This window comes from Prosopis cineraria, unplaced genomic scaffold (genome assembly GCF_029017545.1).
Source record: "Prosopis cineraria cultivar Desert tree isolate PC_DT_omini unplaced genomic scaffold, ASM2901754v1 PC7, whole genome shotgun sequence".
In the NCBI taxonomy this organism is placed as follows: domain Eukaryota; kingdom Viridiplantae; phylum Streptophyta; class Magnoliopsida; order Fabales; family Fabaceae; genus Prosopis; species Prosopis cineraria.
The window spans coordinates 29,903,161-29,926,192 of record NW_026555338.1 but is presented as its reverse complement, the minus strand read 5'-3'; the positions used below and the strand labels follow the sequence as shown (position 1 = coordinate 29,926,192).

Below are 23,032 nucleotides of genomic sequence, written 5' to 3'. Positions count from 1 at the left end.
ATCATTTATTCTCATTTTATCCTTAATTAATTAAATATTGGTGAAAGAAAATATGTTGTTATTATTATTGTATTCTCTCCATTCAAAAATATAAGATATTTTTTAATTAAATTTTATCCTCCAATAAAGTAGTTATCTATTTTCAAACTACTATTATCTTTTTATATTTACTTCTATTAAACACCCTATAATAAATATAAATTCATTGATCAATAAAGGTACTTTAAAAAAGAGGTAATAATTACACATTAAAAGATTAAAAATACCTTACATTTTTTAACATCTAACTTCTAAAAAAAATACTTTACATTTTTTAACAAATGAAGTATATGTTGTTCCAGTTGTTGTTATTTTTATACATACATATATAACAAGGACAAAGTTGCCAATTTGTTAAATTTTTAAATAAAATCAATGAATTTTAAGATTTGCTTTAATTCTAATAAAATATGTTAGAAATGACTTAAAAATAATGTCCCTTCATTTTATTTTTTATTATTATAGGAGAAACTACCACATACTTGTTGTAATTGTCAGGAATTTTAAAGCTTGAACTTTGAGGCCGAATTGACAACTAATTCTCTAAGTTGTTGGTATGTTTTCCCCTCCACATGCTTTTTTATCTATGCCTCAACGGATTGCAATTGCCATTCACAACGTTGCAATCGCGTTGTTGCTCTATTAAAGCAACGTTGATCAAAGATCCATCGATGGGTGGGAGGCAGGCCAAGTTCTATGGTTCTCAGGGCAAGCGATGGTGGGATTAGGTTGAGTTCTGCGACCTTAATGCTGCCCAACAGCAACGACTCAAGTAGGTTAAAATGTGAGGATATACGCAATCCCTCTCATTCTTCGTCCTTGTTCATACCTTTCTTCTTCATTTTAGAGTTTGGGAAAAAATATCCGCCTTTCAAAAGTTACTTGCCATGTGGCATTACAGCTATTCAGTTTTTGAGTAATTTTATAAAATCATTAGAAAAGAGCGACATTGCTCCATTTTAAATACTTACATAATAACATTACTCCTATTAAAAAGTAAAAGTATTGAGTGCTCTCTTTAAAAAACTTTCAGAGTTTATATATATATATATATAACCAAAACTACAAAAATTTAGAATCGTTTATTATATTTTTCTTAAATTGTCTTTCATAAAATGAAAATTTATTTTCACAAGATAAACTTATTCAGGTAATTACGAGAGTAATTTAATTTATTTTTTAATTTCAGGCACGATTATTATATTTAATTAAATTTAAAATTTGCTTATATTTGATTACCATGGAGTGTGTCTGGGTGTGTTAATATAAAAAATGAAAAAGATGGGAAATATACTAACGGGAGCAGGGCTAAGCGAGCAGGCGTGATGATGCTCGTTTGTTAGAGAAAATATGACGTAGGGAAAGAGACAATGCATGTGCAAGTGTCTCATTTTCTTGAGTTATCATGGCTCTGCTCTGCCTCGCATGTGACTTTGTATTCACCGAACACCCTACCGTTTTTCTGTTTCCATCCCAACTACATATATAGGAGCCGCGCCGAAAACAATTCTCCTACCAATTCAAAATAATAACATTTTTTTTCAATTAAACAATTTAATAGATATAATTTTTTTTTCATTTTATCCTTTATATTTATTAATGTTTGTATAAATATATTTTTCATTCATCATAGAATATATTAATAATTGAAACTAGAGATAAAAAAGATAATAATACATATTTTCGTAGGAATGAGGACTTTTTTTCTATACATTTTTTTAAAGTGCTTATATTTTATATCAAATGGAGAATACTGCTGCTTTTTATAAGGAATTACTAATAAAAAAAAACACACACACACTCACCCACCCACCCACCCCCACCTTAAAATTTAGTTAATTGGAAAGCATCACTTGGAAAATAACAGCCCCTTAAATGATACTCAAGTTCTTCAAGAGATTAATCTTACAACTACCAATTATGGAGATACCTTAAAAAATAAAAAAAACTAATGAACTTTAAAATTTTTAAAATTACAATCGAGGGTGATTTGTTTGATTAGTTAAGAAAGTTTAATTAGTTTATCTTAAAACATTCAGTTGTGTTAAATGGATATGTCATAAACATTAATTCCCAAGGTACCTATAAAATCATCGTTAATAGCAATCCCACATAGCAGGTTATTGTTATTTACTATTCATTTTGTTAGAGAACATATATCAACGCAAATGATGAATCCACAAAATCAATATTTTATTATCATAAAAAAACCAATATTTTAGATAAAAGGTAATAAGTATTGTTAAACAATGTCTTAATACTACTACAATAAATCTTATTTTACTAGCAAATGTTAGTACAATTAATAAAAAATTTAACTTATAACCTACAAGATCATGAGATTAAATCTCACTAATGATATAGAGATCTTGTTAACGGACAATGAATAAATATATGTCAAAGCGCTATTTGAGCCAAGATATATATTTGAATCTATATATTGTAAGGTGGTGTTGTGCTGTATAAAGTAAACTATCAACTCTTAGACACACACACACACATACACTCCTGTATATTAATCTAAGATGGACTGAATTATCAATAATTTATTTTTTAATAAATTAAATACTCTTTATTATAAGAACTAGTTAACGATTTTATATAAATTAAGAAAATTAGTTAAAAGTAATTAGATGCTAATACTTTTTATCATTTTTTTTAAAATTCACAAAAACTGAGATTGGTATTGTGCATAAAATTGAAGAATATATTTTTACCAAAAAAAATTGAAGAATAGATATTATAATTATTGATAATAAATAAATAATTGAAGGAAAGAAAATGAGCCAGGTCATCACAAAATCAATACATATCAAGCTTTTGAATGTGGAAATTAAATTCATTGTTTCTTTTAAGGGTTCCATTTGTCTAAAATGTCTTCATCCATGGCAGAGAGCAACTTTGACTTGTGAACAGGTGTTATGATTTGAGAAACGATCATGTCAAGTTAGGCCTTAAGATTATACTGAAAAGAATTTCACAATTGAAATAAATAATCAGTCTATATATATATATATATAATTAAAACCAAATGCATCGTTACGTTTTCTATTTTCCCTTATCACATTGCATTTATTTAAAAAATGTTGTTTCATAAGTGGGATAATTGGATAAATTAAAGTCTAGTCTAGTCTAGCTAGCTATAAAAAAAAGCCCAAAATGATATTTTCATTGATTTTATATAAAAATCTTTTAACAGACATTTAATAAAAGACGGCTTTATTATTTACCTTTACCTTTTAGTATGGTCCTTAAACTATAGTATATCAATAATTGTGTAAAAAGCCTATATAAAGTTGTGCAAATTAACACGAGTACGTACATTGATTAAATAACTACCTATCTATCAAAACGACTGGTCAATTAGATCTACACGGATTATTTTTCGTTAAAATCGCTATTAATTACATTAATTAAAATTAAATTAAATGAATTATTGTGTGTGATTTGCATGCTGAGATGTATTCGTTTTCTTTTCCTTTTTCAACGAATCATGCGCGATCATTATACCGAGAAATGGACAAGGAATCAAACTGAATTTTCAAACAATGAGGAATTAAAAGAAAATAAAAATATGGGGGATGACTAGAATTGAGGTGGAGCTGAATAGATTATTACAATTTGTATGGGAAAAAAGAAATAAAAAATAAAAACATTGTGGGGGACAAATTGCGATGATGCATTAAAATTGGAATTTTAATGCACATGCCAAACTTTCATTCGTGGATGCGGTTGAAAAACGTCAGAGTCGTTGTCGAGAGGGTCCTCTAAGTAATAATAAATGATAATAATAATTCTGTCATTTAATGTGAACAAAAAATATATATTTTTTGTTTGAATTATAGTCTTATTTTAATTAAATGGATAATTCTTAATTTCGTGGGTTGTCAAGGATTGAGGCTGCAGGAATCCTTTGAATTTAGTACTGAGGCGTGCTCCTGCTGCCAAGACTTTGGACACCCACGTGCTGCATTTTTCACGTCTTGTTGGTTGCTACTGAGTTTTAAAAAATAATACATATTCTTTTTAGCCATATTTATATATCACTCTTAGTATATATTTCGCTGTAATCAAGAAAAATCACAAACTTTATTAATTTTGTATAAAAATTCAATAAATTTTTGTCTTTACTTTTATTTAATATACATACTTTATTAAAACTAAAATAACCTAATATTTAATAACTTTTCCGGCATTTAATAGAGATAGGAGGATAAAGATAGATAAAATGATCATTGAAATATCCTATGAATATAATCAGAACAAATGTCCTTTCTGCCCAGTAAATAGGATCATGAGAGTATTATTTACTATAATTTATAATATCTAGTATCTTAAGCTTGTCTCAATCAAGTTGAAAGAACTCAATGAGAATTCAGAGGATTAAATTAATTTATAACTCTTCCAGATGAAAGTTCTACAACCAACATTGTTGCATTCTTATGTTTGAACCTAAGGCCTCTAGTATTTTTTTGTGCATGTATTCATCAAATATACTTCCGATCAGCTTTATGGTGGACCCTTGATTGCCAGGAAAACCATAATTTTTCATCAACCTCCTTGAGGCCTGATTGCATTCACAGTAAGCTTATTACAAAAAATAAGGTTTAATTACTTTCATGTTTTGACATTAGGGTTTTAAATGATGATTATTCCTTTTCAAATTTTAGCTTCTCACTCTGGACCTCTCACAATGTTTTTGTGCTTTAATCTTTGGGAGAATGGCATCCAAGGCCTTCAATCAAATAAATGTACACTTAAAATCCAATACATTTTTGAATTTATTCTGCAATCCCAAAGACTTTACAGGAAAATATATTTTCGCCCCTCAAATATAATGTATAAGTTTTTAGGTGTATATTAACAACATAATATTTTGCACACAATGTTATTTTTTCAAACGAAAGGCAAATGAGTTTTTTTAACTAGAAAACATATTTGTATGTAAGGCCTTTGAGTCCGCAAACTAAATTAAGAATTTATTAGATCTTATGTGCTAATTTCTTCATTCCGGGGTATTAGTTTCCCTTAATCTTTTTTACTTTTGTATGATGAATTTGTTTTATTTGAAAAAATCATGTGAGTAACTGTAGCAACTAACGGTGGCCGAAAACCCAATAAAAAAGTAAATAAAATTCTGGCCCATAGGGTGGTTAGAAAACAACATGCCACTGGTTGCTAATTATTGAAAACCATATTCAGGTCCTTACCTGATTCATACCATCCTAGTCTCTAACAAGCCACTCGTTTAGGCATGTTTATTAGTGTGTTATACTGAATTTGAAATTAATTTATACGTTTTTTCAATTTATAATGATGATGTGAATTGTTAAAGATTTCATGTTTATAAACAAGACATGTTTGTCTCATCTAAATCATACATAAGTTTTGCGCTTATTGAAAATCATGTATATTTAATTTTTCCGTACATTGCAATGCATGGAGTCTGACAGAAAGCTTGTATATCATAACTAAAGCCAAAAAAGGAAAGAGAGAAGTTAACATCAGTAACATGAAGTGTGTCTATGTTAGTGAAAGGTTTAGATGATTAGCTTAGCAATGTTGAGAAGGAATATTTTGAATATCTGATCTATTTTAGCTTGACAAAACTTAATGATAAATTCATGTAGTTTCCGAAACAAATCAAACATGTAATTGTGTAGACGTAGTTTTGAGGAATTAAATTTGTCTATCTTTATGGGCAGATTTGGAATTTGAAAAACCACATTTCATTATTTTAACTTGAAAAAAAAAGAGTAAAAAAAATTTATTCAAAACAATATTTTTAAAATATATCTTTCCCCTGTTAAGCACCACTTGTCACTAATCATCATCAACCATTTGCTACCTTTTAGTATCCCATCAAAGTTGCAACCAGTTTTCACTTACCATCATCACTAGCTACCTCTAATCACCAATATTGCATATTAGTTGCCACTCCGCTATCAATAAATGTTAGTTGGCAATAATTGATGATGTGGTCGTTGGTCACAATGATGATGACAGCCAATGATAGTTAGTCAATGATATAGCTAAAGAAGTAGTTAATTGATGAGTGACGGCAACCAATCAAATGGTAGCAAGTGATGATTGGTGGCGCTAGCCAATGATAATAATCAATAGTAAAAGCGCTTGCACACACAAAAAAAAAAAATTAATATATTATATAGTCACCAATCTTAAAGAATAATGAATCGACTTTACTCCTATATTTATCAATTATAGATCAGATTTCACCGTATCAATAGGAGGAAAGCATGCTATATGGTTTAGTTAAGGACTTCTCACCTTTTGAAGTCAAAAAGACTACAATTTTTTTTTGGAATTTTTAAAAAATAATACAAATTCATTTGCTTTCAGTCCACACATATCATACGTGGGAGTGAGTCACGTTCCAAGAAAATTGATCAAATGAATTGAAATTGGCTTTGACAAAATTCTAAAGCATTATTAGTATAACCGACCCTTGACTCTTCAATCCCTAAACCAGTTTTGTTCTTTTGACCAAGAGAGTGACAATGATGAAGAAATTTAATTACATCAAGTTATTTTACAATAATAAATTTCTATAAGAAATAAAATCTTCATGATTTCAACTTAAATAAAAAGTATTGAATTTTAATTATTTTTAAATCCTGACAATGAAATTGAACTTTTTGCTGGTCTAAAATTAAAGTAATTAAATTCAAGTCCTACTGTGATGGCAATCAACCCTGGCTTTTGCTAAGTCAAGCATCGTTTTTTTTTATATTTTAAAATTTATATACAAGGTTTTCTAATCAAACTTTTGTTCAAACTCTCGGATAAAATAGTCTTATCTTTAAATTTATAAGAAAAAATATTAGAAGAGATGGAATCTGGTGGACTATTTTTAAACCAATCAATAGTTGGGTGTGTCTTGGGTGGTCCCTTTTGATAGTTAGGAACCACGTGTTCAAAATTAATATATTAAAAAGGTTTTCTTACAGTGCAATATTCCCCTTCAATATATAATTAAAAATAATATAATATTACTCATATAATTAGTAGATGTTAATAATTCAAAAAATAATAAAAAGTAACCTAAAAGTTAGTTTTTAAAAAAGACTCAAAAAATTATAAATAAATATCCTATACAAAATTAATATTGATTGAGTCCATAAAATTACAAATAAATACAAGAGATGTTATTTCTTATCATATAAAAGATTAAAATATCATTTTGATCAACTTCTTTGATAGGTTATTGAATGATTATCAATTATCATTGTTGGTAACAACACTAATAATTAATTAAAAAATATACATTTGCTTTAATAATATCTTATTAAAACATTTATACTTTAGTATTTAATAATTTTTACAAGTATTATTGCCAGTAATATGGTAATTAATTAAAGTGGCTGATCAACTAGTATTTTGGTTTCTTATATGGATGAGAAATAATATTAGTTTCTTACAATTTATTTATAATTTAAGGGATTTAATCAATATTAATTTTGTTATAGAGTCATTTAATGTAAATTTTAAAATTATTTTATATAATTTTTTGGATCAACTAATAATCAAACTTATTTAACAGTAAAGGGAAAATTAAGCTATTTGACATGAATAGTCAGGAAACAAAATTGCCCTTTAACTCTGATAAAAATATTTATTTTATTACACATTTTAGTATTCCAACAAAATATACGGTACATAAAATTGAGACAAATTTATAAAGATCCAGGATCTCTTATTTTTTAGGCAAATAAGTGTTTCTAAATAATTTTTAACATCACATACGATATATGATATTATAAAATTAAATACGAGTATTGTTAAATAAAATTCTAAATAAATTTTAACCATCCAACTAATTCACATGGCTGAAGTTTATTCTTTTGTAAGAACTCAGAATGACATACACTACCATATAATTATTACTTACCAATATGTTTAAATATGTGTGAAAGATAATTAAAATAATTGAAATTAAATAAAGACATAAATTTTATTCAAAATGACAACATTTTTTTTTCTCTTTATCACAGCATGAGGAGTTCCTTGCACAACGTTTTTTTTTTTTTTAACCCTTTCACTCTAATGTCGTAGGCCTTTGATCTAAACTGATATAGTCTACAGCTTGCAGGAACTTTTTTGGAGGGCACAATTCACAAAGAAAATTTAATCACGTTGAATATATATCCAGAAGTCAAACTTAAGATATCTAGTTAAGGTGATTAAACTCTAACCAATTGACTTGAGTGCATGTGGTTATGCACAATATGTTCTTAAATGTTGTAACGATATCTTTTGAGGTATCAAATTCAAAGATTAATTATATTGTAAAAGAAAAAATTATAGTTGGAGAGATAGATTAATATTATAAAAATAATAATATGGAAATGAAGAAATTATGCCAAAGTAAACACCTAAATGGATGACACGTATACACGACAGAAATTTGATGCTGAAATGGATAAAAGAGAGTGACTTAGTACGTTTTTATTTTGTCTCCATTGACGGCAACGAGAAATTTCCTTTGATTCCAATCCAAGTATCTTCAAGTCCTTTATCCTCAATATAATATAATACTTGGCCACAAAATATTATAATATTTTTATATAAACACTAAAGTACTAAACAGTGGACTTGCTAAAGGGGGATGAACCATCCATGAAATCTTCAAAAGAAAACACTCTTTTGACATTCCTAAAACTTTTGTTTAATCTTATCCACTTAATTTTGTCTTTTATCTACTATAGTTTTGATTAATTCGTTAAAAAAAAAGACAAGTTAATTATTTGTAAACCAATAAAAATTAATTCACTTAATAAGGATTTAATTTATAAATATAATTCACTAAACTATAGGTTCAAATTTTATTGTTAATAAGAAGGTTTTGTTAGTGGACAGTCTATTAATATTTTTATAAGTATTTTTTGAGTCCAAAACTATACTATAACCTCAATGAATCTTTAAATTTAACTCATATAATCTCTCTTTTTTATATAAAAAGTTATTCGTAATCAATACGATACTTTTTCAAAAACACCCCACCATTTAATGATTAAAGTTTAATGTGCAGAAATAAATATATGTGCCAATAAACATATAGGTATTATGGGAAAGAAATATTTAATATGGTGTAAATTAAATAAAATTATTTCTTGAGCTTTAAGTCAAATAGCATAATAGATTATAAATTTATCTACTATGTAAGTTATTCTCTCAACTTTTAAAAATGATGCAATCTAACTACTGTTATTAATAAAAAATTAACTTTAACTATTAATTCAATAACTAAAAAAACAATAGAAAATGATCTTAAAAATTATAGAGAATGAATCAAAAAATTATAATAAAAACTCAAAAATTATTGATAAGGATAAGCAAATTACAAAAAATGAATAAAAATTATTGTTAATGAAAAATACTAAATTATATTATTCTTAAAAGTTAAAAAAATAATTTATATAAGAAATAAATTTAAAATTTATAATGTTACTGGTTATAAAATTTAGGGAGTAATTATTTATTTATTTATCCTTTAATATATACTATTTTTCCTCATTTTGACGGAGAACCGTTGAAAGATCCAATACATGTAACTAAGTGAGAGCGCATATTCCTCCAACTTTGTGCATTATTTTTTCACCTTTATTCTTATCCTATCAAGGATCTGCTTTTCTTGGCCTGTAACATGTCCTATCAAGTGTCAAGTAATTAATATAAAAACTGACTGAGGTCTTAAATGAAAAAAAATTAAAAAAATTGGTTGAGTGCTCTTCCCCAGAATTTTGATATATATATATATATATATATATATATTTAAAGATGCTTTTCTGTTTTTATTTATATAATATATTTTTTTCTTTTACGCTTATTTAACCTACAAATATTTCCATACCTAAATTATATGTGTTGTGTTGAAGCAAATGATATACTAGTACAAGAGAGTAACATGAAGTCGTGAATATTTTAGAAAGTTTTATACTTCTACCTTCGTGATTTTATTGCCGACAGTCCTTTTATTTTTTTTATTATCTGTTTATTATTTTCTGTCACTTTTAAATTATTTTCAATCACATGCCTAAATCTCATCCCAACTTTTAACTGAACATTTGAGAAGACGCTGGAATGAGAATGAATTTGACTCCGATTATTTCAAAAACTGTGGATTAGTAAGCACAAATATTTTTACTTTAAACTTTATTATATGATTCCCGGAATTGCGTATGTGATTAGGGGAAATAATTAGTCATATAATCCTGATCCACTAAGACCAATAGACCATTAATTATAATATATTGAGAGAATTTTAATGGCAAGACAACAAAGTATGTCACTCAAACACATAACAAAAACTATGCCGTAATTTTTTAAAGTAAAAGGTGTTGGGTTTGGTGAAGATCTATTGTGCCTTTTTATTCTAATTGAACGTGATGAGAAGAAATATATAAATGAATTTTAATAATGCACGCCACCATGTCTAGAAACTGAGTTTATAAGTTTTTTGTTACTTATGTATTCCTTGTGACATATTTAAATTTATTTAATGTAAGACTATAATTAAGAAATGAGTTAAGCTAGCTCAATCGGGCTAAGGGCCTGAGGCCCAAAGATTTGTTTCATTAAATTAAGTAGTTTTCAAAACTCAATCTTAATTATCAGACTTTGAGTTAGATTGAAAGCTTATTTTTTAAATTTTTAAAAATACAAAATCTAATTGAAGATTCACATGTAGAGTCTAAAGTTTACATGCAAAGCATGAATAAAAACAGAACAAAACACATATAATAAAAGGGGTTATGGATGTAGGTAATGTCTCTCTCGGCCCCCTAACTTAAGACTTAATTAAGAGAGAGTCTATATGTGTTGTTAATGGTTAGAACTTGATTAGAACTTGGGTATAAACAAGAAGTTAGGGCTAGACAGTGAGAATAAAAAAATTTAAAAATAATTAAATTAAAAAAAATATGGCTTATGGGCCAACCCAAGCTTAACCTATTGTCTTAGGACTTTTAAGTTCGCTTGTAAGCTTTTTTTTTTTTCCCCCTTAATCTATTTTCTAATCTTGACCCCATTACAAGTATGGGAAAATGGGTTGTCTCAATTTCCTAATTCCATGTAATGTAAGACGCCTTACTCTTCACACACGCTTATATTTTCTCAAGTTGTTATTTTATCTAAAATTACTGTAACATACACTTCAAAAATATCCTTAATAATTGTTAACTCTTATATCCAATTTTTTCTTTCCAATAAAATTAAAGAGATAGATGGTTAAAACTATTAAAGAGTACCTGTGAAAATCACAATGAACATTAAATTCTGTCAAAAGCTTCTTATATTAAAGATCAAACAGACCTTTCAAAATAATGTCTCTTACAAAAAAGATCGAAGAGGATATCCCAAGCAAACTGAGAGTTTGTTTAGTTCACAAAGCTTTTAAATACTGTATATAATAATAAAAATTATTGAATGCGAGTAGTAATAATAAAATAATACAAACATTTACAGATGAAAACTTGCATGGATTTTTAAATTAAAAGAAGAGTTAAGCATGAGAACCAAACGCACAATCTCCCTCCGACTTTACTATAGAAAACACGAAAGAGAAACACACAAATCAAATAAATAATTGTTTCCCTAAACACTCTTCCTTTGAAGCACGATGATTTTTGTTGCAAAAAATATATTAACATTCTTTTAAATCACTTCGAATGAAATTGCGTCGAATGAAAACGTGGCAAAGCTAGCTATGTCTGCTGGAAAATATTTCAATAAAAAATAATTAAGTTTGGTTTGGAGGTTGACTTTTGTTCCCTAACGTTATATCATACCTTATTTACAATGTTGAGTATTTCATGAATAGGGTTGATCTTTTAGCTTAAATAAGAGCGGGGGAAATCTACAGAGTGGTCCAATGAAATGATTAAATCGTGTAACTAAAACGACTTAAGTGTACATTAAAGCAAAATAATCACAAGGAAGTAAACTAAAATAATAATGACAAGTAAATTACTTGCATGTTATGGAATCCACTTTTCAATGTCCTATTAGCCGAAACCTATAATCTCTCAACAATCATATTAATTGAATGAATTTTCTATAGATATATATTGCAATTAATATTTCTTTTTATTAAATATCTTTACTCATTCAGAGAGAAGAACAATCTTAACATCTCGGTTCAAATTACAATAATGTACATGCTTTTAATTAATTAGTAAGGATAAAAAAAAAAGATTGTATCTTGAGAAAATGAAACTTTTGGCCTTGAATATTCATCCAATTTACATGGGCCCCTACATTTTAATCGATATTTTTGGTCCCTAAAATTTCAAAATGTCAAATAAATTGCCCTTATATTTTGTGCGTGTACAAAGAGCATACCCCGTCAATAACATAGTTAATCTTTTCCTAAGGCCAAAAGGTAATCTTCTCCAAACTACATTATTATAAATACAAGAGTTGAAATTCAGACTTTTACCACTTATTTAAATAATAATTAGAGTTCCTTATTACTACATATCCAAACTAAGTTAAGTGGTAATCATCTTTATATATATTTTTGGATTGTTTATAAGTGTCCTCTTATGAATACTAAATGTAGGCACTTCTCTCAATGAGGATTTAAATACTTGTTCACTATATTATGAGAGGCTAGTCTTTTCACTAAACCCAACCTTCATTGTTAGTAAATTGTCTTCATATTTTAAATATGTCAAATAAACATCAAATGGAAATGGTTTCAAAACATAAAAATAAATTCGGTATTGCTACCGAAAGAAAATCCAACCTCACAGTTAGTATTAGTTTGAGAAGTAATAGTGAAAAACAAGAATAACACATCTTGGATGCAACTTTATTTAACTTACATGTGTATTTTAATTTATTCAAAGTATACGAGGACCATTTATTTGATACTTTGATACCGTAGGAACTAGAATAATACCATTTAAAATATAGGGTCCAAACTACGAATTCGGTGGAACTTTAAGAATTTAAAAATTTTGTTTTCCTGTGCATCTTTTAGGGAAAAAAATAAATTATACATGTGTTCAATTATTGATCATTAGACCAAATAAAAAAAATGAATTTGACCACTCTACTCTTTATTTTTGTTCTCACTTAAAAAGCAAAAATATTAGTGACCGAAAGTTTTACGTTGCAAAGTTTCTGTTCGTTGGGAAAAAATTTTCTTGATTAGCAATATAGTTTTTTCCACCATAATTTTTTTCGAGTTTTTTTTTGGGTACAATCATTTGATATCGGTACTACCAACTAATCCATAATATTTGAGTATTATATTATTAGATCAAGTAGAAAGTAACTTTCATAACATGGTTTTTTCCATTAAATAAGTTTGAATCATTTGTATTATTCAAGAATATCAGATCTCTTCCCATCGACGACTCAACTATTAACGGTACGTATCAATACAAATTTAAATTGGGCAATTAGTTTTGACTTGTATTGTCTTGATTTGGCTAGACGACATCCGGCCAGCTTGGGCAGGATTAGAACATATAAATCAACGACAATAAAAAATGAAGAGATTTTTTTGCGGCATTATATATATATATATATATATATATATATGATGCATATAAATATATTGATCGAAGAGAGGAATGCAAAAATGTGAAAGGGGAAAAGAGAGAAACATGGAACGTAGGTACAGGATTGTGCATTAATGGAATAGTTGCTTGCATGAAGGAGGCATCTTCATGTGCGACTATGGCCACCGTTAAGTTGAGCTTGGCGTGCCCTTAACGTCATGCCACTTAGTTAATTTGGTGTGTGCCTTTAGGGACATTCTATAAAATTAGAACGATATAGAAAAAATTACAAACAATATTAATATATTATTATGTATTTCATGGCATTAATGCTAAATTTTATTATTTATTCTATCCAGTCTTATTTATAAGTTATTCTTGTCAATATTATCAACACCAATGCACCAAAAGTATAATTAATAAAAATAAGTGAAATTTTAAATATAACTCTCAAATAAAAAATAAAAAATTATATAATATTATTTTTTTGTCTGTCACTCTCTTACTTTTTAAGAGTAATTTAAATTGAAACAAAATAATATCATTTACTGATGATTTATAAAATAAATCATATTATTTTTTTAGAAGGCGTTTAATATACAGGATTGAAAGGAGTATATGGCTGCGCATTAAATAGGATTCAATTTGCAATGCGTTAGGGCCCCACATGTTTAAATGTATATCTATATGGAGATTGAGTAAAGAAATTTGATTTCACAACATCATGTGTGTGCATGTGGGAGATCCTGAATTCTCCCTCAATGAGGATCACAATTTCCCACAAGTTAGGCTAGTTATAACTTCTATTTCTGATGTCTTCCTTGACTACGTATGCCAAATCAACTACCTAGCTTGGGAATATGACACATGCTTAGTTTCGTAATAGGCACGAAATTTTGAAAGTGTTCTTCACTATAATTTAGATTTTATTCTTTCAAGGTCAGAAATTCATATAGGAGAATATTCACTCCCCACGTGATGGGTAATCCAAATTCTCCCCAAGTCATTCATCAAAGTCGCTCTCAATTAGCATATCATCCTAGACAATATTCCTCACATTTAGGGTTTACTAAATGACTGTTAGATAAGGATATGATCTATAATTCATAAAATTGTAAGTTCAAATCTCGTTATTATTAATATAACTAGACCTAATTGTTAGTTGGTGATCAATGAAGCATTTTTTAATTGACCTTAATAAAGTCTTTAGATCTGATTCATTTAAATTTATTTTATACAAAAAATTATTTGTCATTTAGATTTATAAAGTCAATAATATCAAGCAAACTCAAATAAGCTCCAAAAAAAAAGTTAGGGTTAGGATTAATAAATTTACATATTTTTTTGTTTGAGAAAAAAATTCAAGAGCTAAATTACATATTTCACCCCCTACACTTGATTGCTAATTCAAACTCTACGCTTGAAGGCGTATATGCCCTGATTTTAGTAAATTTTTAAGATTTAACTCATCTAAATTTATTTTACACTAAAAAATTATTTTTCATTTAGGCATGAGAGAAAAGTTAAAATCAGGGAAACCACACAGATATCCCACATAAGAATTTTAATAGTAAAAAGTCTCATGAGATGTCAAAATGAATATGAAATTCCGTAGATTTTAATTGCAAATAATTTTTAGCATGCGTATATAAAAGATGCCCTCATTAAAAAAAAAAAAAACAAAAGCCTCTTCCCACGGTTGCCGGCGGCGCAAGTTGGCCAGCCGCTAGATCATTGCTGTCTAGACCACCACCATCGATCAGTGAAGAGAATTTTTTAAATTTTTTTAGCTGAGGATATTTTGGTGAATGCACTCGGCTTTTTTTTTTTCAATGAAAACCCATAGAACTTCATTTTAGTATTATTTTTACATTGGCACGATCCTTTTGGTAATCAAAATTTTTGCATGAAACCCCTATGTGGTTGGGAGAATATCAGTTAAATTTTTAAAAAATAAATTAATAATAGTTAGATCATTAATAAAATTTTATACAAAATAAATTATAAATATTAATTTAAACACTTACAAACAAAATTTTTTATTATAATTTAAGAATTATATTTAATATATAAATAATTATTTATAATTAAAAATTTTAAATTTATAATGATCTGAATTAATACCTTTAATTTATTTTTTTAAAAATTTATCAAGAATAAAAGTGTTATAAATTCAATGCCTTAGACTGCCATTGTCCTTGTGCGGTAATCGCTAAAATTTTGTGCTGCACGTGGCCCTGCTGGATAGGGCAATCATGTGGGTCCCACTTCCAAGGGCGGCTGGCTACCTACCCCTACAGGGTAGCACCGTGCTACGAGTTATGCGACTGGAAATGAGTCTCCACTTTTTTTCTTTCATTTGTCTCCACTTCCTCAATTTTTATCATTTAAATTATTTTATTAAATAATTTTTTTAAATAATAAAATTAATGAACGGTAACTATTGAGAAAATGAAGGAAAATGAAGAGAAAAATATGCGACTTGCGTTGCGTGCAACAAACATTTTCGCAAACAACTAATTGAATTGTTTGCTTGCCGATTTCCCTGACATGCTTTGATGCCTTTGCTATCACCATTAAATTTAGCGCCCTGCTCATTCCCTATTATTGTTTGTCTCTTCTAATAACATTGTCATTTGTCAAGTGTCTTTGGAATTAAAATTAATAATACAATTCATAAATTAAAGGTCCCTGTAAAATTGGCTTTCTATTTTCACATATTTTAATCTTTTATATATGTGTGTGTGTGAATCCTTTATTACATGAAAAGAATGACATTAAAATCTAAAAACAGTGAATTTATGACATTTAAGTCTTCAATAATTTTTTTTTTGAAAAATTAATTATAAATATTGATTCAGATAATTATAAATTTAAAAATAATTTTAACTATAAATAATAAATTTTAATTTAAATATAACATTTATTTATAGTTAAAATTTTTATTTGTAATTATTTGAATTAATATTTATATATTTTTTAATTTTATCAAACACTTAATTATTGTAAATTATCAGTTTCAGGACTTTATTGTCATCCTTCCTTTTACATTCATCGGCGCCCCATCGTTACATAATCTTCTTTGAAATTCCCCATCTCTGATGTTTTTTAATATAATGCTATTTATTGCCGATACTATAGCGACGCAAGCTTGTGATCACTTAAACTGTATCGAACAAAAGGTGCATATTTATAATCAATCCATTGATTCCTACTTTTTACAACTTTTTTCTAATATCAAATGCAATATACAACTCTGGGAGCTTAATATATGCTGTTCATTTTTTTTTCAAAAGGGAAATATCTCATGTAACAATCCATGCTTTGTTTCTTTTGATTGTGTAAATGTATTTCTAGAAAGCAAATTATCATATTTGAGATATGATTAAATACTAAATGTGAGTATATCTTTCAGTTAGTATTCAAATTTTAAGTCACTATGTTATAATGGAAGCCATTTTTGCTAGATTCAATTTTCATTAATTTTCTTTTGATTTCTTTTTAGTGATAGATGACAAGGGGTTGCATGTATACGTAGACCAATTAGGTTTGAGAGTTCTAAAGCCGTGTGAAACTTTTTGGCCACCTTTCATTCTCCTTAATTTGTTCTCATTCTTATATTCTGAGTGTATGTACACACCCCTTTTTTTCTCCCTTAATTTCTGCCAACCAACTAAGCTTGCACTGAGTGAAGTCACTTGTCGACGAATTTAAGGATCAGAATTGGACGAACACCTTTACTCCATATAATATTTAATTAATGTGACTTTGTATGACTTTGCTTATTAGTTGTCTGCTGCTGGATAATTAATATTATATGTATTCTTTTGCGCCTTAGGTTAACTCGAATTAAAGTCACTCGATATAATATAATAAGGTTGAGATTTGAACTTTTGTAGATTAAAATAAATTACGTTGAGAAACCTATTACCTCTAAACGAGTGTAATAATATATGCATGTGAATTAGTTAATATGATACTAGATATAGTTATGCTAAAAAAATTATTTTTCTTATGAATTATGCGAAAATTGTGCATGGAATATATTTTATAATATAGTATTTACTCGTCTCAACCTAATTTCTATTTACCATGCACAATTTGATTAATTAAAAAAATAAAATGAGTAAAACGTCTTTGGGAGAGCCCATAATACCTGAATCTAATCCAGTAAGTTAGTATTAAAAAAAACAATTTTTTTCCTTTTCATATAACAAACTATTTGGGGGTATTAGAATTCTCATTACGCGACCACACCGAAGGTTGAGTTTATCAGTACTAAACCCAAGCCCACTTAGTAAAATAGTATTTCGGTTTAAGTCATCCAAACTAGAATTCAATACATACCCTGATCCAAGGAATATCATGTTCATTAGTATTTGATTCAAGCCCAGTTACTAAAACAGCACATAAAATGGCACGCACTTATTATGAGTATTTTAAAAATATCTTTAACATACTTATTTAATGTAATTACATATTCAAAATTAGAACTTGAAATTTTAAAATAAGTTAATTTTACTTTCTCGACTAGATTAATCAAAGTGCGCTTCGATTATGCCATAGGAATATATGTGTGTGTTCTGCCGAGAGAGGTTTGAGGGACCAGATGCCCTCCACAAGGTCAACGAAATAATGTTGATATGAATTTATTCTACTCACTTTTTTTATGTTTTCTATGTATTAAGTATATATACTCACTTTTTTTGATTTTTTCTATGTACTAAGTATATATACTCACTTTTTTAATTTTTTTTATGTACTAAGTATATACTCGTATATGTGAACGTTTAAAGTGCGGGAATAATTGGGAAGTAACTAATCGAAGCCAAAGTAGATTCTACCTATTTCTGATCTTTAATTCTTTTAGTTTAGAGCCGTCAAAATGAGATCAAAGAAGTGGAATTTTTTTTTTAAAATTGATTGATGATTCAAACCGATTTAATTATTTGATCCCCAGTACATAATACCGAAAATTTATTTTCACCAGCCATTTGTAATGATTTTATCAAAAAAATAAAAATAAAAAGAAAAGTGATTCATGTAGCTTCAATGAAAGTTAGAATGGGAAAAAAGTTTTGACAAGACCTCATACATTAAAACCTATAGTCACACATAATCTTGCTTCCGAGTTCCATAATTCATTACATTTCACACGCACACTACAATAAATAGCAAACAAAATGATCATGAACTCAATAATTATATCGTATCACAACCCCCCCCCCCCGAAACACGGCTTTATATATATTATTTTCAAAAAGAAAAAATCACTAGAGTGAGGCCGGTTTAATAATAATATAACATCCAATGCAAATAAGAATGAATGAATGCAAGGAATATACGATTGAACATGCATTGATCTTTTTGTATTTTTGCATGCAAGCTAGGAATAATTATTATTGCCAACCGATTTTAAAATGCAATACTAAATGTGCGAATTTATATAATTATAAATTATTCTTGATACTGTGTGACCACACACAAGTTAGACTAATTAAATTCTCTAGGATGATCATTATGCATGATTGGGATTTCTCACATTTTTGATGTATCCATCACTTTCTTCACAGTTTAAGACTTTAAAGCTCATTCACTCACTCACATGCACACACATGTTCTTCCCTGTTTAAACTTTAAAGCTCTCTCTCTCGCTCTCACACACAAAGGCACACGCACAAATTCGATAACTGAGAGTAGAATTTCAAATTAACAAACTGGATAATTGATAGTAGAATTTCGACAAGTATCTAATCAACAGGACTTGAATATAACTTAACTGGTGGAGGTAATTAATTCATAAAACACATGACAGAAGAAGAGGAGGAGGAGGAGGAGGAGGAGGAGGAGAAAGATTATTACTTCAAGATGTCACTCTGATCACCAGCAAGGTAATGAAACGGGAATTTGTGGGATGAAGAAGGAGGAGGATGAGAAGCCCCCACATGAGGAACCACTGGCTGGTGTTGTTGCTGTTGTTGTGAAGCTAAGAGTTTGTCCAAGAATGACCAGTCTCCACTATTGAGTCTCTGATCACCTTGTTGCTGTTGCATGAGACTACTAATGAGTCCCCCAGGAGAAGAAGAAGAAGAAGTTGTTGAAGCCAGCCTGAGTAAGTTGTGAGAGCAGTGAAGGACGTCCAAGGGGTTCATCGTCGCAGTTGACGACGACGAGGAGGTTGCAAGAATGGGTGGTACTGCAGATTCTGGGCTGAATAGCTGTGGTAGGTGCATTGAGGCATTAAAGCAGCTACTATAATTACTGTTATTATAGTTACTATTATTATTATTATTATGGTGGTCATCATCATAAGGTAGAACAAGTCCTTGATGATGATGATGATGAAGGTGGTGGTGGTGTTTCAGTGGTTCAAGTACCTTCATGCAATTACTAGAAGCAGTACTTGTTGATGCCATGTGGCTCATTATCTGCTCATCTTCCATTTCATGTTGAAATCCTCTGTTAAAGTTCTTCTTCTTGAACACCCTGCACACTACCCACCCATCTTCCTGTTTCACATTTCACAAACCAAGTGTATAATTCCCAGATTCTTGCTATAAATTTATAAATATTAAACCCAGAAAATAAGCAGTTTATATATATATATGTATATATATATCCAGGTTTTTTTTGTGCGTAATAAAGTCTACGCCCTAAAAACAAGGTGAATTAACTCTCACAAACTAAAGCTTAACCTATCAAACCCAAAATAACAACACTTGCATATATACTTAATCGTGGTCTGAAAAATGATCTGAACTCCAATATCACACACACACACACACACACACACACACGCACAACTCTGTGGCTGATGATGAAATACCAAGTTAGAGATGTATGAGGTACCTGAAGCTCAGCGTCGTCTTGGTCTAGACGGTACTCATGCATGATCCAGTCAGTCTTTTGGCCGTGAGGAGCACGGCCAGTATAGAACACTAGGGTTTTCCTCATCCCTATCCTCTTGGAATTGCTCAGGTAGATGGCCTTGTCCCTCCCCGTTGCTTTCCAGAATCCAGCCGTCGTCGCCCGGTTCGTTCGTGTTCCGGTTGGGTACTTCTTGTCCTTGTGGCTGAAGAAGTACCACTCGTTCTGAGGTCCTGATCCAATCCTACATTTCTCTGCACACATAAAACCAGCCATGCTTTATCACGCTAACTAGACGTTCACTTTGCTAGGGTTTACATGTAGTTAGACATATTGCGACTGACTGATGAGAACCTCATGAAACATATATAAGCAGTACTAGTAGATTATATGCAACTGTGTATATGTGTGTGTGTGTGTGTGTGTTGTATGTATATAAACAGACCTTTGAGATCCCAAGGCTCAAGTTTGTTGAGATCAACTTCTCGGATGACATCGAGGTCAATGGCTTCAAAAGAGACTTTCTTCCTGAGATAATAGTAAAGAAGTTCTTCATCAGTAGGGTGGAATCTGAACCCCGGAGGCACTGCTATGTGTCCACTTCCTTGCATCATTCTCTGCCTTTTTAATCTGATCTTGATGATTCTATCACCTGAGAAACAAAGCAGGTTTCACACAGCTATGTGATATACTTTGATTTCATATGCATATATATGTCCATGGCTCAACTCGAAGTAAATTAACCAACTATACCATTTGTGGTGGATCCATAAAACCTTCTGGTACTGTATGAAAACTGATACACATATCTTGGTTTAAGCGTCTGCTATAAGAACGTATACGAAGCCAAAAACTTTTTGTTGAGCATGATGTTTACATCAGAACACAATCCTATGTAGAAACACAGTTCCATCTAGCTACCTCATTCATGTGTGTGGTGATGAAGACTCATATTCATGACTTGATTTTCATTATGAGGCCCTCCCCTAAAAGAAAGAAAAAGAACCAAAAAAACTGCATGAAATTACATGACAAAACTTGGGCTACTCTCTTTTAACCCAAATCTAATGAAGTATGGGGTCTGATTGAAACCAACACTGGAGAGTTAAAGATCAGCTAGATTGGGCCATTAAGGAAGCATAAAGTTCCGAGTCATATAACCACGAAAAGAGAAGAGACGCAGAAAAAAGAAGGAACGAAGCGGAGAAAGGTTAAAAGTTTAATGAAAAGAGTACAAGAAGAGAAAAATACAAACCTTGTGTGAACTGTATGTGAAGCAAGGATTGAGTCGGTGTGAAGGACAAAGGAAAGCAGACAAGGAAGAGGAAAAGAGCAGACAGCGATGCGAAGCTTACGTTGCCGCTACTCAGTTGCTTCGCTTCAAGGGCACGGACGTGGTTTTTAAGAGAGAAGGAGACGCAGAGAGATGTATTTGGATCAGTGCAAACCTAGCTTCACCATCAAGGACTGACAACCAAGAATGGGCACAGAAATAAATAAATATTGTATTATATTGCATTAACCAAATGAACAAGAATTATGAGCAATCAAAGGTACAGTTTTAATGTTTTATACTTATAGTATGGGCGTGAGGAGCTTTAAGGTTTTCTTGACTCCTTTTTATCTGGGTCCTTAATCAAAGGCACACTTTTTATAACATGAATATATTTTACTTCTAAAAGTATTTTTTTAAAATAAACTGAAACAGGTTGATTAAAAAAAGACAATGATACAACAAAATTATCTATATATATTATAAAAAAATAAATGATCAATCACATGAACGTAAGTGCTAATTACATCATATAATTTTTTTAACAAAATTTGATTGTAATTAGATTTATTAATATATCTATACCTGATAAATAGAATTCATTAGGCCAATATGTATATGGAGCTAAAGGGCTATATACTCCCTTCGGTCTTATTTATAGGGCAGAGAAAAAAGATTTTTTTTATCTCATTTATAAGTTACATTATTGATTTTTTATCACAAACTTTCCTTTTTTATTTTTTCATTAATGTTGAAGAGAAAAAAATATGTTATTAAAATGTGTATATTTAATAGGAGTAAAGTTAAGAACTTATTAAATTTTTAGATAGAGTAAATAAAGTTTAAGGCTTTTTTTGATATTGATAAAATATATTAGAAGTGATTTACAAATAAAATTAGAGGAGTGTGTGTGTTCTATGTTTCTTGTGTATATGTACTTGTATCATTATAATTTAATTTTTAAGTACGTATGAATGCATTGTGAAATAATTAATTAAATAGGCTTTGGTAAATGTTGGTCGAATAGGAGACCTTGCTTCCCTAAGAATCGCCTTATAACAATGAAGAAATTCTGCTTAACTGTCAATTAGTAATATCCATATACACATTTACGTACTCTAACTCTTTCTCTTTAGTTTTTCCTTCATTTTTTATTTTAATATAAATTAAAATGCGTGCTGTTGTTTTTTTTACTTCATTAAAATACAATAAATCGATAAGCTGTCCTCAAATTACTCCCTTGTTCAGAGACACATGATCAAGTCAAAGAATAACGATATACAAGCAATTTCAGCTCTTCCCAAAATACTTAATCTCCCTCATT

At 29.2% G+C, this 23,032-nt stretch overlaps 1 protein-coding gene across 3 annotated transcripts; it reads right to left on the bottom strand.

Moving 5' to 3' along the window:
• Positions 1 to 19,270: 19,270 nt before the first annotated feature.
• Positions 19,271 to 21,876, bottom strand: LOC129316064 (NAC domain-containing protein 76-like). 3 transcript variants are annotated; one of them, XM_054960314.1, is made up of 6 exons: positions 21,691 to 21,876; positions 21,189 to 21,421; positions 20,881 to 21,087; positions 20,418 to 20,689; positions 19,946 to 20,077; positions 19,271 to 19,786 (listed from the first exon to the last, which is right to left on the bottom strand). In XM_054960314.1, the coding sequence occupies exons 3-6, from the start codon at positions 21,047 to 21,049 to the stop codon at positions 19,427 to 19,429; spliced, it is 933 nt and encodes a 310-aa protein (XP_054816289.1). In that variant the 5' UTR covers positions 21,050 to 21,087; positions 21,189 to 21,421; positions 21,691 to 21,876; the 3' UTR covers positions 19,271 to 19,426. The 3 variants fall into 3 exon arrangements, with proteins under 3 accessions (XP_054816289.1, XP_054816287.1, XP_054816288.1); XM_054960312.1 differs by having other exon boundaries at positions 19,271 to 20,077; positions 21,691 to 21,874; XM_054960313.1 differs by lacking the exon at positions 21,189 to 21,421 and having other exon boundaries at positions 19,271 to 20,077; positions 21,691 to 21,874.
• Between the last annotated feature and the right edge of the window lie 1,156 nt (positions 21,877 to 23,032).

Excerpts from the sequence above, each read along its gene's own strand:
- LOC129316064 (XM_054960312.1), bottom strand. The coding sequence starts at position 21,049 with ATGATGCAAGGAAGTGGACACATAGCAGTGCCTCCGGGGTTCAGATTC. Across the intron at positions 20,690-20,880 it reads TGAGCCTTGGGATCTCAAAG|AGAAATGTAGGATTGGATCA; the intron begins GTCTGTTTATAT and ends TTATGTGTGCAG. Across the intron at positions 20,078-20,417 it reads AAGACGACGCTGAGCTTCAG|GAAGATGGGTGGGTAGTGTG; the intron begins GTACCTCATACA and ends AATGTGAAACAG.